This window comes from Anabas testudineus, chromosome 1 (assembly GCF_900324465.2).
Source record: "Anabas testudineus chromosome 1, fAnaTes1.2, whole genome shotgun sequence".
NCBI lineage: Eukaryota > Metazoa > Chordata > Actinopteri > Anabantiformes > Anabantidae > Anabas > Anabas testudineus.
Genome location: NC_046610.1, coordinates 25,600,179 through 25,615,824, shown reverse-complemented (window position 1 = coordinate 25,615,824; position 15,646 = coordinate 25,600,179). Strand labels below are relative to the sequence as shown.

The window sequence follows — 15,646 nt, the reverse complement described above, 5'->3', positions numbered from 1 at the left end:
GTGGAAGTCTTTTACTGTGCCGTCACACTCCTTTTGTTCGAAACTTGTTGGTGATTAATTAGAAGTTAGTTAGTGTATTTACCTTGTCATCCATGTGAATCAAAAATATAATTGTATTAAATTGGAAAATATATATTTTTGACCTTACAAAGTATAATTGTATAAAAACTTGGACAGAAATCCCCAAAATCCCATTTTAAAAAACACTAAGCAACAGTGGAGGAGGAAAAAAAACTCCTCTTAGCAGAAGAAACCTCCAGCAGAACCAGGCTCATGGTAGAGGGCCATCTGCCTCGGGCCATTGGGCAGGTCAGCTGGATTCTGGAGATGTACAGCTCCAGGCCAAGGATACCTGCAGAAAAGTACAGAGAGAGGGAGACAGAGAGGAGGAAACACAACTACAGGAGAGAGAAGACACAAAGTTAATGACATGCAATGATGGCATTTGCATGGATAGAGGAGAGAGGAGAGGAGCTCAGTTTGTCAGTAGAGGACCCCCAGAAGACTAACCTATAGCAGCAGAACTAAGAGATGGTTCAGAGTACCCGGGGCCATTTCTTACTTTAGGCTTTAGCTTGATAGCTAAAGGCTCTGCCTCTTATTCTACATCTGGAAAACTCTAGAACCCACCAACCAAGTAAACCTGCACTCTGAAAACAGAGGTCTTTAAGATATGATGGACGTTGATTATTAAGCATTTTATATGTGAGGAGAAAAATTTTAAAAAGAAGCTTATATAGGAGAAATATGACCTCTCTTGCTAATTCCAGTCAGAACTCTATACTTTAATCCAGTCTGCAAGTAAAAAAATGCTTGGACTAGTTTTTCAGCATTTCTTTGAGGCAGGATGCTCCTAAAGTTAGCAATATTCCACTGGTGGAAAAAGGCATAATATTTCTTTTATGGATGAAGTAAAGGAGATATCCTGGTTAAAGTTAACTCACAGTGAGGCCAATGCTTTGTCAGAGGTTAGGGCTGCGTAGCAGTTGGAGAGGCTATCCCGAGGCATAAAGGCACGTGGTCCTGGTTCCCCTTCCTCCCAAGGTCACAACTTCACAACTAACAAGACACGTCCTCTGACAAGAAGTCAGACTACATGTCTACAGAGGCAGAGATTAGAAAAAGAGAGAAGATGGAGAAGAAACTGAAAGAGCAACAGGACAAAGAGGACCAGAAGAAGAAAGACAGGGAGGAGAAAAAGGAGCTGAAAGAGAAACAGAAGATGGAGAAGAAGAAAGAGAAGGAGGAGAAGGGAATCTGGAGCTGGAGGCACAAGAAACAGCAGTGTGACAGCGGCAGCGACCTTCACCTCTCCACCTAACCTTTCAACCCACAACCTCACCATACATCTCCCCCTCCTTTACTTTTTCTTTCAATTCACCACCAAAACTACTACCTCACTCCCTTCTTTCTCCACCCTCCCTCCTTCCTTCTCCCCACAACACATCCTCTTTCTCCCTAACCCCCCTCCAAAGTGGCTTTTTACTGATAGAGACACTTAACACTTGACTGACAGTCATCAGGTGCAGAGAAACATAACAACATTCAATGTTCATGTTGCTTTTTCTGCTTATTGTGTTCAGCCACAACATTAATACCACCTGTCATGACTAGAGGGGTATTGCACAAAACCAAGATAAGGGATTAAGCTGTGAATTTCCAGACAGAAAAAAAAAGAGCAAGCGAGAAGACAGCAGAAGAGCCTACGACTTCAAAGAAAAAGAAAGAATTATGTGACAACAATCTGGTGATACTTTATTTGGCTCATATGTTCATGATTCAACTTGGGTGTGTGTTAGTTTATGAGCTCAGGGTGCTGTCCTACTATTAGAGGGTGACGGACGCGCTACAATTGTCTGACATCATACCGTGGCATACCGTCCGTGGCACAAAAAAGGTTGGGGACCACTGGTCTAGATTAGAAATAAGTGATTGAAATAAATAAATACATGACTTCAAGGAAGATCTGTTAGTTGACAGAAAAAAACAATCACACAATGCTGAATCTAGTGCTCTAACTGTATCATGTAGCATTATTGTCAGTGAATATTCAAATGCAAACACTGCATGAAGATGTTGCAACACCCCAACGATGTCACACTATTCCACCATCCACACAACAGGTAGACATACAGTAACGCACCAACCATACAGGAAAGTACAGTGGAAGACTGCAAGCACATAACATGGATACAAACACTACACTTTAAATTAAGTTGCATTTAAATACTTATTGTAATCTAACCCTGCAGGGTAAGCATAAGGAGGTCTTGCCTAAGGACCCCTACTGGAGCTGGAGAACCCCAGTCTCCCACATGAAAGGCAGTGATGTTATCACTACACTAACCAGCCGCTGGTTAGTTAGTTAGGCCTGTATTTATGTTTCAAGACTGAATGTTTACTCTTGCATGCAGCATTAACAGCCTTATTTTGCTGTTTATGTAGTATAACCTTTCAGTTAAATGACAGAATAGATAAAGATGAGTTGAGAACAGAACAGAGTTTTTGAGAAGAGAACCAGGAGCAGTGGACAGGTGACAGGTGGATACAGGAGACTAAGTCTGGGGAGAAAACTGAGAAAGACAAAAAAGAAAAGAAAAAAGAAAAGGAGACTGCAGAGGTCTGAAAGCAAATTAGTAAAACTTAGAAAACAACAACAAGCAAGATGGTAAATATATTGGTAGAAGGATGTTGGAGATGGAGCTGCCAGGCAGGAGGGCAAGAGGACGACCACGGAGGAGATATATGGATGTTATAACAGAGGACATGAGGTTAGCTGGTGTGAGGGTAGAAGATGCTCATGATAGAGTGAGGTGGAAAAGGATGATTCGCTGTGAAGACCCCTGATGGGAAAAGCCAAAAGAGAAGAAGAAGGGTTAAATATTTACAATATGTTTAAAATGTACAATTTTGTCAAATAAAGTGCATGAATAACAAAAGCATATCGTTTCCTGCCAAGCACACAGATGGTCAATTTTGTGGTGCACAGGTGGAATTACATTCCATAAGCATCCACAATCCTAAACCCAAAATAACTCAAAACACGAACATCTGATTTAACATCAGCTTCCTCCTCAACTATACATTTGCGTATTTTACTACAATATATCTAAATAACGAGATATTCCAGTTATAATCTCACCATCTATTAGCAAACAGCTCTCTAGCATGACAGTACAACCAGTTATCTCCTGTATTTTTAACCTTTGACCCTGAGGACCGCACCACCATGACAACCAGCCAGACTGCGCCCTCTACTGTTCAAAGGGTAACTCTCCAGTAAAACTGTCATGGTCGCTACATCCTATTTCCAGGATTTATTGACAGAATGACCACACATTTTTTCCACCTTGTTACATTCTCCCCTGCTGAACTGTCACTGTCCTCAGTGACACTGTACTTATTCTTATTTTAGAGCTTACCTGAAAAATACAGCACTCAAATTTGTAAAACTATGTGATACCACTGCAGGGTTCAGTTACTCCAAAACTGTCCTGGGCTCATGACGAGGGTTTGAATCCCTGCATTAGTTCTTATACATTTCCGAGGAGAAGGTATTGGGGGCTTAACACCTAGCTCCAAACTGGGTTGTGGTCTCTGATGACCAACTGGGACAGGGGTCAACTTTTAAGGAAAGTAGCCCTGTACATCTTGACCATTAGAGAATATACCACAATGTTGTTTTTGTTTTGACCCCGTTGTGCATTACATCACATCTGTCCTGCATTTACTTCTGTATCTCTTGAAGGATTGTGGTTGTGTTTTGACACTAGGCAGAAATAATGTTAACGTTAATCAATGATACAATGAGATATTTAGCCAAAGCCCGTCTTGTTTATCATCAGCTCAGGTCGTCAGCCAGCTCGCTACCGTCACTAGAATCACCTGCCACTAAAGTTAAGCTGCTGGAGCATCTTCCTGAGTGACCTGCTTATTTAGGAGAGCAGTGATATCACGACTTTGTCAACACTTGATGAGAAAAGATTTAGTGCTTCGTACAGTGTTCCAGTGATTATTATTATATTCAGTTTATGGTGAGACTGGGAAAAGTCCATGAGGTCACTAAATAACATCAGTGCTGTTATAGCATCCTCCTGCTTGGTTGGTTAATGCTGTTATACCCAGGAAATTTCTCTAATGTTGTGGCAATGCCGTGTATACATTGTAAGTATTGTAAATATTTCTTTCTTTGGGTTTATTGTGGCTGTTTCATCATTGAACTTCTATTCTCTTCTTCTCCCTGCTTTCCAGTACCCACGGTACTGCAGTGTGTGAACTTGTGAGCCGTGACTCCCCTAAAGCGCACCACATCACCTGGAGTCCTTGAGAGGTACAGCTCCTGTAACAGAGGGTGTCTGGTCAGAGGATCCTTCCAAACCAAACACAGCAACATCAAGGAGTCAGGTCCAGAGCGGAGGAGTGCCTACAGAGGATTATTTCATTCCCACCACTTCCCTTCTACTGTATTGCACTAGTTTATGAGGTTGCACATGAAAGCTAACATAAGTCTCCTCTTATATCATGTCGTTGATCCAACATCGAGAACATTACAGCCCTAAGTCGTACAGTCCAGTTATGTTCAACAAGTGTCTTGTAAAACAAGTGTGTGTGAGACTTTTGCTATGATTCAAACATTTGAATTTCAGTCATCGTACTTTCCATTGAACATCTTACATGTGTGTTCTCATGATATTAGAGCGTTGACCTTTTTATTAAACACAGAACATGTGTAGTCTGCACTGCTCATGGGTTTTTAACCAATGTTTATTTTCCAAGTTTAAATTCAATTCATCTTGGAACAACTTGAACATAAAAATGATTCTTTAAAACACCTTTCCTTGTTAGTTACTTAAAAAAACATCTGCTAAATGACTAAATGTAAATCTTCACTAACATTTTCAAACAATGGGTAAATGGTATTAGAAACAATGTTCTATAAGAGCTGGAGATTCAGGACCTCTGAACCTCAGAAGACAACTGCCCCCTGCACTTGGTACAATTATGTCCTCCCTGAAGAAGCACGTCGACGCCCTGCCGACATCCAATCAAGGATCGGCAGCACACAGACAACATGGGCTCCACCACTGTACCTGCAATAAAACAGAAATATAGAAAGCAGGTTGTGTAAATATATGTGAGGAGATTTAAAGTCGTCAAACCAAGAGATAAAATATAGTTCTATTACAGTTTGTAGTTTTTTTAAACAGTCCTACGGTTTAAAATATAGTTTTAAGGCTTAAGGTTTGTCTTATATTCCAATGAGGAGTACACTAAACAGTAAATATGATTTGACAGAATAAAAATCCCTTTAATTACTGTATCCTTAAATCTGCTGATCTGCAAAACAAACCAATATACACGATACACCAATATATTTTGGACCTTTAATCTACTGCTAAAAACTTAGCAGTAGATTAAAGGTCGACTTGAAGGACGACTTGAATCTTTCCAGTTGATGACTGCTTAGTCCTGTGCAGTGATGACCACGCTCCCTCAGGTTCTTGGTTATGCTTGAAAGTGCTTCTGCACCGAATGGATCCGTTCCAAGTGCTCATCTGACAACCTTGAATCTCTTTTAGTTATTAATTTCACATTTATTGCACAATTGTGCATTGTTTCCAAAAACGGTCAATAAGGTAGTCAATATAAATTTGACGTGTTCTGTAAAGTGAGGTCTTGGACATGTTAGTAAAGTGTTTTTACCCAACTGACTAACAAGGAAAGCTGTTGTAAAGATAGTTTGAAAGCAGATGACCTTTAGTGGCAGGTGATTCTGGTGAGATACCTGATGGCAGCGAGCTGGCTGACCAGAGGTCTCATTCATTGTGCAGATGCCAAACACGGTAATCAACAGTTCCCATCAACGAGACGGGCTTTGGCTAAATATAATGGATCCATCTACTGTATCACTGATTAATGTTAACATTGTGTCTGCCTCAGTGTCTGTCAAAACACCACCACAATCCTTCAAGACATACCGAAGTTTTGCACTACAAATGTTCTTGGGTGTTTTCTTTTTTCTTATTTCATTGTCCAAGTGGGAACAAGGAAAATGAGCAAATCAGTAAGTTGCAAGTGCATTAAACCGACTTACTGCAACTGAAGACTGCATAAAAAGACGTTACTCTATATCCATTTTACACCTGCATAATGAATTGCACTTCATGCACGGACCGAAAATATTGTGCTTTTCATAATTAACTAACTAATATTAACTAATAATCATTAACTAAAAATCAGTCTTTTAGATTTAAGATTAGCAGCTGATCGTCGTGTTGACGTTATGACGCCGGTTGCCATGGGAGCACATAAATAACAGACCGACGTTCTAAAGTTCATCATTTCACTCTGAGACGTTGGAGGAGAAAGACGAATTAGCGACTTCTAAAAAAAGTGAGAAAGTGCCAAGCGACAGAAAGACCCCCACTGACCCCAGTTCAGCTCTGATTGATCCATCATGGAGCATGTGAGAATAGTAGAGTGTGAAGTCCTGCAGACATGATGTTTTATTCAACACCTCAACTAAATTTAACTTAGTTTTCGTAAAAAAATTAGCTAGTTAGCTAACGCTTTTAGCATTAGCTAGCTAGCTATCTGGCAGAAGGCAAATGAAATGACATTAGCTAGCTAACTTTGGTTAATTAGCTAATTAACCAAAGTTAGCTAGCTAATGCTAGCAGAAGAAAAATGAAGCATAGTTAGCAGCAACGCTAGCTAACTATCTTGCTAGCTGTAGTTGAAGGCTACATTCAATTTACTTTCTGCTGATCAAACTCTAATAGCGTTAGTTCATTCGATTTAACGTTAGCTAGCTAGCGTTGGTTAGATACATAACGGTTTGATAGCTTAGCGTCAGTTAGCTAACTAATGTTCGTTAGCTTGCTAACTTACACTAAGCTAGCTAATGAGCTAGCAAACTAACGCTGGCCAGGCTACGTAAAGTCTTGAGAAAGTGTGTCAGCTCCAACTAAGATAACTTTTATGCAGTTTGGTCAGAAAAAGGAAAATAATATGTAGCCAGTTTAAATCATTAGTTCGCCACCACACTGACGGTGTACAATGTTAACTTTTTTGTTATTTTATGAATTAATGAATCCTGAATATCCCTTATTATATATTAATAAAGTTTCTCTTATCTTGAAAAACATTAGCTGTAGCTCACTAGCTGCTACCTCCAGTAAACCGGTTGGTTTAAAGATACAGTTAAAGAGTTTTCTGCTTTCCACTTTTAGCCTAATCAGTTTTTTCAAATGTATTATGTTATTTGTGGTTTTAGTAGGTCGACTTTCAAATGTTATTAGACAGTAAAAAAAAGAATGAATTAAAACATAACAAACGGACATTTTTAGCAGAGGATTAGCACAGATGTTGTGTCGTGAAGGGAAACATGAGATGAGCAGATGAAGGGTTAAAACCTGGACTCAGTGTTCAGCTGAACTGATTTAAGAAGAGTTTCATCTAATCCTAAACTGGACGTTTATCTTTGCAGACGTGTGATGTGCCGTCTCACCTCCGTGACCACAGCTACTGGAGGAGAGAGAAGAGCAGGAGCACCGACGAGGTGAACGCTCTTTCTGTTGCTGTGTGGAGCTTGGTAGATTGTTGAGTAGCTGAAACATCAGGTTTTAATGGCTGAGACTGTCATAACCTCATGTGCTTTGTTAAAACAAATCAACACTCAGCATTTATTAGCTGATTCTATTTAGTATTATTAGGGATCTGCAAAGTAACAAGCTGCAGTGACAAATGTAAACATATTCCTCTTTGTATTGTAGTGGAGTAAAAGTACAATATCACAGACGTACAGAGACAAAGAAGAAAAACCGCAGTGGTACAGCGTCCATTACCTTCACGAATCGATTAATGTTTCAAAAAATCCCTTCAATCACGAATCAGAACAAAATAATTATTAATTTCTTGTTAACTTGAACAGCAGAGGAAGCAGGAGTCACAAGTTCTAGATTGTGATCCATTAATATTCACTGACCTCAATATATCCATATATAAGTGCATATTTCCCCTGTCAGACATAAAACAGCTGACTTAGATTTCCACTGACGAGCATCAACTAAGCTTTTACTGCACAAAGTGTAGATATCTGTCGTCTTGTCAGTGAGTCCAACCTCATCCATCTGAATGAAGCACTGATGGATGAAAGAGATGTAAGCAAGAAGTGTCCTCTGCTAGGGAAATGATCTTCACCCCAGAAGACTGAGGTGTAGCCTGATTTAGACTGGACACCAGGACATTTACCTGTTTCCACCTAAACTGTCAATTTCTCCATCCTATTCCATGTTGCCATGGCAGCCAATCGCAGCCCCCTGTTTTTGAGATGTGTTTCTGCCAGTGATTCCTCAAGTTGTCATCCGTCCCTCCGCTGGGAGCAGCAGGGATATGTGTCTCAGACAGTGAGACTGATTGTCTCTGATTGTTTGTCCTCCTGCAGATCCTCATGCGCCACCTGGATGATGACGTGTCGTACTGCCGACAGTGTTTGGGTCGCCCTCCGTCCGTGCTTTGCGCTAAGTGATCAGTAAGTTTGACGTGTCGCGTCTCTTCAGAGACCAGTGAGACTGTTGGATGGTGACAAGTGTGGAGTGGAAGAGTGCGTGCGGAGCGCTCACTGCTGACAGTGGGAGTGGGCTGGAGCTTGTCGTCAACCACCCTCATTCTGATCCATGTCGTGCTGAACAGTGACTCGTTAAATATGTGGTGTTTGATGTGAGCAGCAGCTCCTCGTCTCTTTCCTCAAAGCTCTATGTTTTCATCCAGAAGACAGTTTGGAACACAAGTTATAAAACAGTGTAATGTGATCAATATGTCTTGACGTCCTATCATCTTTAATACACAACAATTTTCACTAATGATCAATGTATAAAAGCGTTTTTACACAAATGAAAACTCATCTGTCACATTAGAGTGAAACAGAGCAGTGTGATACCCAGATGTCATCAAATAGAGTGATGGAGCCGGTGAAGTCACTGATGTTACAGCAGCAGTGTCAAAAGATCAGAAGTGGACTAGTTTGAGCTGGTCCTTTACTCTGTCCCTGTGTCCATCTCTCTTACAGACTGCTGGGAGCAGGAAGAGACAGAGGGAGCAGGAGAGCAGCTCCAGGACCCTGGAGGAGCCTCCCCAGAGAAGACTGCGTGGAGACCGGAGCCCCAGCCCCCAGCCCTCCACCTCTGCCCCAGCAGCCAGGATGGAAGGTGTCCAGCTGGAAGTGAGTGTTGGAACCTAACTGCCTCCTGTTTCTCTATTGGACAGAACCAGCTCAGTGGTCTCCTCTCACATTTCTCCCTTTCTTCTTCATTTTCTTTTTTTGTCTCCTCCAGGACGGACGTCAGGAGATCCAGCCCAGAGACCTGCAGGAGGATGACGTCATGTCGTTGCCCCTCTGGCCCAGCCCCTACGGACCGCAGCCTGGTGGTCTCCCCCACTCTGCTTACGATGCGGCGGTGGAGATGGTGATGGGCTGGTTGACGGACTCTCCATACAACCCAGAGATGTGAGCATCCTGCAGGAACCAGAGCAGAGCTCCTGTACAGCCAGTAGCTGTACCAGTACTGTACACACACACACACACACACACACACACACACACACACACACACACACACACCCTGCTTTAATTTCCCTCTTTTTGATAAAATGTTAGTTCAGAGGTGCATTTAAGATACATGTATTCATTTGTACAGACATTTTCACAGTTTCATTCCTTCCTGGCATGACAAGAAGTAAGAGGTGTTTGACAACTAAAGTTTTGTAAATAGTTACATTCAGTGAATGAAGAAATGGTAAGTAAGTAATGACACCAGGAAGTATTTAGGTAAGTATAAGAAAATCCTTTAGGAGAGTTTGTAGGAGGGTCTACTGACAATGTTCCAGTCCAACTGTTGTTTTCCACAGTTCATGTGTCAGTAAAATGACATAAAACACCTGAAGACGTTTTCAGTTAGAAGGATCTTTGAATTGATCAAATCAATATCTTGTGATAAGGTGAAACATGTAGGAACTGTGTTGTGTGATCCCAACATCAATAACTGATGCAGCATTTCATCACATCACTATGTAAACAGTGGGAAACACACATTTGGAGGGAGGATTGTCAGAGGGTTGGGTTAGGGTGGGTTAGACCCTCCTAAAGACAAAATCTATCAGAAAGGGTTCATTTGGAATTTATAGATAAGTTTTCATAGATAACTTTTCATTTTTCCTTTGTAGATAAGTTTTAAATGTTAGTTCATAGGTACGTGTTAGATACAGGTATTCATTTGTGATTTTGTTTTTATTCTACTACTGTCTTTTTTTTTCTCTCTTCAACAGAGTGCACATGAAGATAATACATTTGTCATGTCATGTTCCAAAGTTTGTTATTGAATCTTACACAAAGATGAATGTACAATATCACCATCATATCAAATATTTAACTTCATTTGGTCAACACAGTAAAAGTAATGAGATGTTAAAAGTCAACAGTGTTTTAAATACATATTTAGACACACTAATTATAGTTTGATGCTGTTTTAAGTGTCAGATATATTTGGATCAGGAACTGTGGTCATTAGGCATAATTCAACACCATGCTTGCTGTGTTTTAAAGTGTGGCTGTCCAAAAAGGCACAAGGTGTCTGAGTGACCTGGTCAATTCAGTTCTTAGTTCTTAGTTTCAGTGAATAACAACTAAATTGTTTTCAGGTCGTCAGATGAGCACTTGGAACGGGTCCATTCGGTGATGGAGGAGGTTGTCTCGGCAGCAGACGCTCTGCCAAGCATTGGCAACAACCAGAGGGAGCGTGGTCATCTCAGCACAGGACTTAGCAGACATCATTTCAAGTCGTCCTTCAGATGCCTGTTACTGTAAGTTTTTAATTCATTTATTAAAGGTCCAAAATATAATGGTGTATCGTGTATATTTGTTTGTTTTGCAGATCAGCAGATTTAATGAAACAACAAAATTAAAGGGATTTTTATTCTGTCAAATCATATTTAGTGTTAAAATAATCTACACTCCTCATTGGAATAAAATACAAACCTTAAGCCTCAAAACTATATTTTAAACTGTAGGACTGTTTAAAAAACTACAAACTGTAATAAAACTATATTTGATCTTTTGGTTTTTATGTCAGGCAGGGAGTGTTGTGGAAGTAAGGAACTGTCTTACTGCCCTCTAGTGGTAAATGCAGGAAGAGCAGTGAAATGAGTTTAACTGCAATAGAAAGAAAGTGACACAGTCTCAAGTGTTGGTGGCAGGAGTTGACAGACAAGGTTGTCAGAATGACAATCAAAGGAACCCTTCATCCCAAAGTTATGTTGTATTTTACATGTGTATTGACATGTCTGTAGTATGAAACTGGATGTCTGTGAGCACATATTGGCGTTGTTGCTCATGATAGGGATTTGCTGATTCATGATCATACACATTCGTCTGAATGTTTTTGTTCTTTTAGTAGAAAAGTATTTTCTGCATTAAACCTGTCAATTACAACAACCTGCCTGTTCCTGCTGAATGTACATTGTTAATCTAGCTGTGAATCTAAAAGACGCATTCTTTGGCACGGACAGCAAAATATGGTTAATAAGCATTTATTATTATTATTCATATATTTTGTGGGAACGTTTTATAATTGAGAGTAAAGAGTCCTAATGTTGAAAAACCAAAGTCAAAAAGCTATTTTCCAGTTTTCAAATCTAACTAAGAAAAGGCTGTTTATGTTTCTGACAGATCTGGATCCTGCACAGTGGCTGAATGCTGGGACCCCAGAGGTCAGTTTGTTTGTGACTAATGAATAATAGCTTTGTAAGATTAGTATTAAGTCAAAGTTTTAAATGTAAATATATATAAACTATATTATTTATAGAGCATTTGTTCTGTCAATATGCAATATCAATAGTTTCAATAAAGAATAGCGAGAGACATTTTATCAAGAATAGAAGAGCATTTCACCTGCAGACTTTTAAAGTACCCAGTGCATTATAGATGTTATAGGAAGAAGTGGAACGTGCCACCATGTTGAGGACTTTCACAGAGGAGTGTGGTGTCCACAGTTTGTGTCAGGTAGAAAATACTTCAGGAGAGTGCCATCAATCAATGTCCAGAGGGACTTTGTAGGAGAAAATGGAGATGATATTTTCACTTAAGAGAACCTCAATGACCTTACTTGACTTTTTATACCTAATGTGAGAATGTTTTCAGGACGTGAACTCTTGTATTTCTCTTTTCTGCATTTATTCCAGACTACCACAAGATGTTATTTACTTGCAGAGCGCAGTGAGCGAGAGGGATTGTAGACCGGGATGAGGGAGTTCAGGAAGACCAGTGCTGTTGAGTTGACCACTTTGTGGCAGCAGCTACAGGAAGCCAGTGCAGAGATCTGAACAGTGGTGTAACGTTGGTCCTTTTTGGCTGATCAAACATGAGATGGAGTTTTGTTAGTGCATGCTGGTAACCCCATCAGTAAGACGACATAGGACCAGAGCCTGTACAATAAGTTGTGTTGTGTAGTCTGGAACAGAGGGTCTGATCTTACTGATGTTGAAAAAGGCAAATGTGCCTGATGTGGAGACAGAGGAGATGCGGGCGGTAAAGCTCAGTTGATCATCAATAATTACCCCCAGGTTTCTGGCAGACTTACAGTAGTTGGAACAGTCACTGTGGAACCTACGTTGATGCTGATGTTGTGTTGTGCAATGATCGTCATGTTAATATGTAAACAAAAAACCCCACAATGTTAGTTTTGTTGGAGTAGAGGAAAACATAACATCGCATTTTATTTTGGTTCAATCTGAGCAGGAGAAGTCATCGTTAAATGTGCAACTACAGCTACATTGTTCTCACTTTGATCTTTCTCAACAGAGCTGACCACACTGCAGCAAGATGTGGGGGACTGAATGCTGAGTGTGGTGTCCCAGACATATTAGTATCACAGAGGCAGACACACGGTAAATGTTGAGACACACACATCTTTCTCAGCTAAATGCATCCACAAAAGAAAGAATCAGGAGCAGTTGGCTGCTGTTTGTTGTTTGTCTACATAGAGACGGTTCCTGTGGTCGGGTACATTGAAGTTTGCTCTTCTTTCTATGTCCTCTTCCTGCCTTTGTGCACCAACATGCAGGAACCTCTATCAAAGGCAGCCTTCAAGACATCTTTCATTCCAGTTACAGCAGTAGAGGAAGCAACAGCGCTGAGGCAGAGGAGGACACCAAATACAGCTGGGAGATGGTTCTCCACATGATTGAAGGTATGTTTTAGGTCTTATTAAAGAAACCTTATCAACTGTTCTATGCACTACACAAAGGACTCAGTTCAAATGTAGTGTGACAGAGACAAACTCTCAGTGTCACTCTGAGATGTAAATGACACCAATGAAGACAGAGACATTCCAATGGGACACATTGTTCAAGTCATTCAATGTAGCTTTTGTTTCATAATTCTACTGCAGATGTTGTATTTACTGAATAAATGACTCATCAATCATTAGTTGTGCTCTTCTCATATTTATTTTAGAAATAATTTGACTCTGATTTACTTTTTTCAGGCAGTCAAAGCGACTCCACTGACATTCGAAGACAGTCTGATTTTTGTCCCTGGAGCCAATGAAGTCCCTGCCCCGGGTTTTCCCAGGAAGCTCTGCATCGACTTCTATGAACAGCAGGCAGCCAGCGTGGTTTCCCCTACGCCTCCACCTGCATGATGTGTTTGTACTTGTCAAGAGGCGTCACTCAGGAGGAAGAACTGCATCAGGTGCTTTCATAAATGACTCTTTGGGATTTGGAGAAACAAAATTCATGTCAGAGAGGACAACAATTATTAGGATGAGATTTGATTAGCAGGAGCACAGAGTTAGCACTGAACAAAAAGAACAAAAAGAACTGAAGGAACAGTTGAAGAATTCCAATATGGATATTCCCCCTCAGAAATCTTTAAATGCTGTGTTTCTACTGCACTGGTGTTTCCACATGACATTGTTAATGTAGAATATACAGTATGGAGTACTGTATGCAGTATGCAGTGAAGATGCTCCTTGAAGTTCTTTGAAGGGAGTTTTGAAGCTCTCTGGCACACAGCAAATACTCATCCTTTAAGTCTGTCACTCCATCAGTAGCATGATGAAGCTCCTGCTGCTTATATAGTGTCTGGGACACACTTACTGCTCTGTAGGGGCTTCTGTTGGCTGTAAGGCTCATCTCCAAAGACGACACCTCCAGCTCACTGTCGGCCAGCGTGTCCCCTCATCCAAATCAGTGTTGGTGTCCAAGCATGTCTGAATAAATCAGGTCATTCTTGGATTTCTGGCTTGTAAACCACTCGCAGTTCCACTTTCTGAGTTATCTTCAGGGTTCAATATTTGTTAATCTTCAAACGAATGGAAAACATCTCTCCGAAGGCGTTCAATACGTTGGTTGTGTACAGACTGGCCTGTAATGTGTCTTCATTAAAAGAGCAACAAGAGAGTTCTTCCCACCCTGGTCCGACCTGATTCAGAGGGTAACCCATGTGGACAGGTTGCTCTAACAGAATAAGTCAGCAGTGTCCAAGAACAGAGTCAGTCAGAAGAAAATGCCACAAACAGCTGTTAACAAACACATTTAGGTAGATACACAGAAACCTGGTTTAACAAAGGAACAGACAGGGATTTTACATTTATATTAAAGCAGTCAAAGACAACAAATGAATAAATAAACACTGTTACATTTCATTCACTGTGTTATTCCTTATTTAGAACATTTAGTATTGACTTAATAAAATGATTTTTTTCAGTATATATTTCTTATATATAATTATAACATCATTGTCTAATAACGATTTTGTTGATTTTCTATTGAAACTTGTACTTAAAAATGTTGGTCATTGGCAATTAGAAAGGAAGAAAAGAGAAACTAGTTTAATAATCAAGTTCAATAACAGGTTTATTGAAGATAATTGGTGAAATGTGACATTTAAAAAACATACTGCTAACAATATTCCCTTCTTGTGCATCACAAGGCTAAAGGTGATGAATACCAAAATGTTGCAGCTTTATGATCCAGATGTGCTATTAAAAAAAAGTGCTGACGACACTCATCCCATGGTTTCCAATGTCAGTGTGAGCAGTTATTACTAGAACTATCTCAACACACTGAGAGAGACAGAAATAACAATTTGATGTTGGTTGGAATATTATTGTCCAACTCACCTGAATAGAAACGATGTGCTGCATGGACGTCACTGGGTAACGTCCTGGGAGCTGGGGTGGCACTGACACAGATCTAAGATCTGGAGTCTCGGCTCTAATCGTATGTTCACTTCACCTCATGTTAGTAATACATATGTCGATGGCATGTCATTTACATGGACCTGCACATTGTTGATGATCCTCTTTCAACTGCAATACATCGTCTTCTGACACATCTCAGGATCACGTCTGCCATGTTTGCCTCTGAACTGTTTTTGAAATCCTTGAGAAAATCAGCATTTTACTTCAAAACTCAATTCATTTCAATTCAACCTTTTATTTTGAAAAACAAAACGCAGCTTCCTTTAACATCGCCCAATCACAGCTCCTGATTAACATTTGTGTAACTAGTTAACTAGTTAACATGTTACTGTTTAATAACACCACCAGTGCCACTAGTAGTACTAGAACTAGGGGCACTAGTATAT

At 40.2% G+C, this 15,646-nt stretch overlaps 1 protein-coding gene across 2 annotated transcripts; it reads left to right on the top strand.

Moving 5' to 3' along the window:
- The first annotated feature begins 6,670 nt into the window (after positions 1 to 6,670).
- Positions 6,671 to 14,755, top strand: LOC113161419. 2 transcript variants are annotated; one of them, XR_003298746.1, is made up of 9 exons: positions 6,671 to 7,185; positions 7,490 to 7,561; positions 9,071 to 9,223; positions 9,336 to 9,508; positions 10,699 to 10,860; positions 11,726 to 11,766; positions 12,857 to 12,942; positions 13,119 to 13,244; positions 13,542 to 14,755. XR_003298746.1 is itself a non-coding variant. In XM_026358993.1 (8 exons), exons 1-8 carry the CDS (start codon positions 7,060 to 7,062, stop codon positions 12,273 to 12,275), a joined length of 843 nt encoding a protein of 280 aa, XP_026214778.1. In that variant the 5' UTR covers positions 6,671 to 7,059; the 3' UTR covers positions 12,276 to 12,669. The 2 variants fall into 2 exon arrangements, 1 of the variants encoding a protein (XP_026214778.1); XM_026358993.1 differs by lacking the exons at positions 12,857 to 12,942; positions 13,119 to 13,244; positions 13,542 to 14,755 and adding exons at positions 11,981 to 12,058; positions 12,238 to 12,669.
- The last annotated feature ends 891 nt before the right edge of the window (positions 14,756 to 15,646 follow it).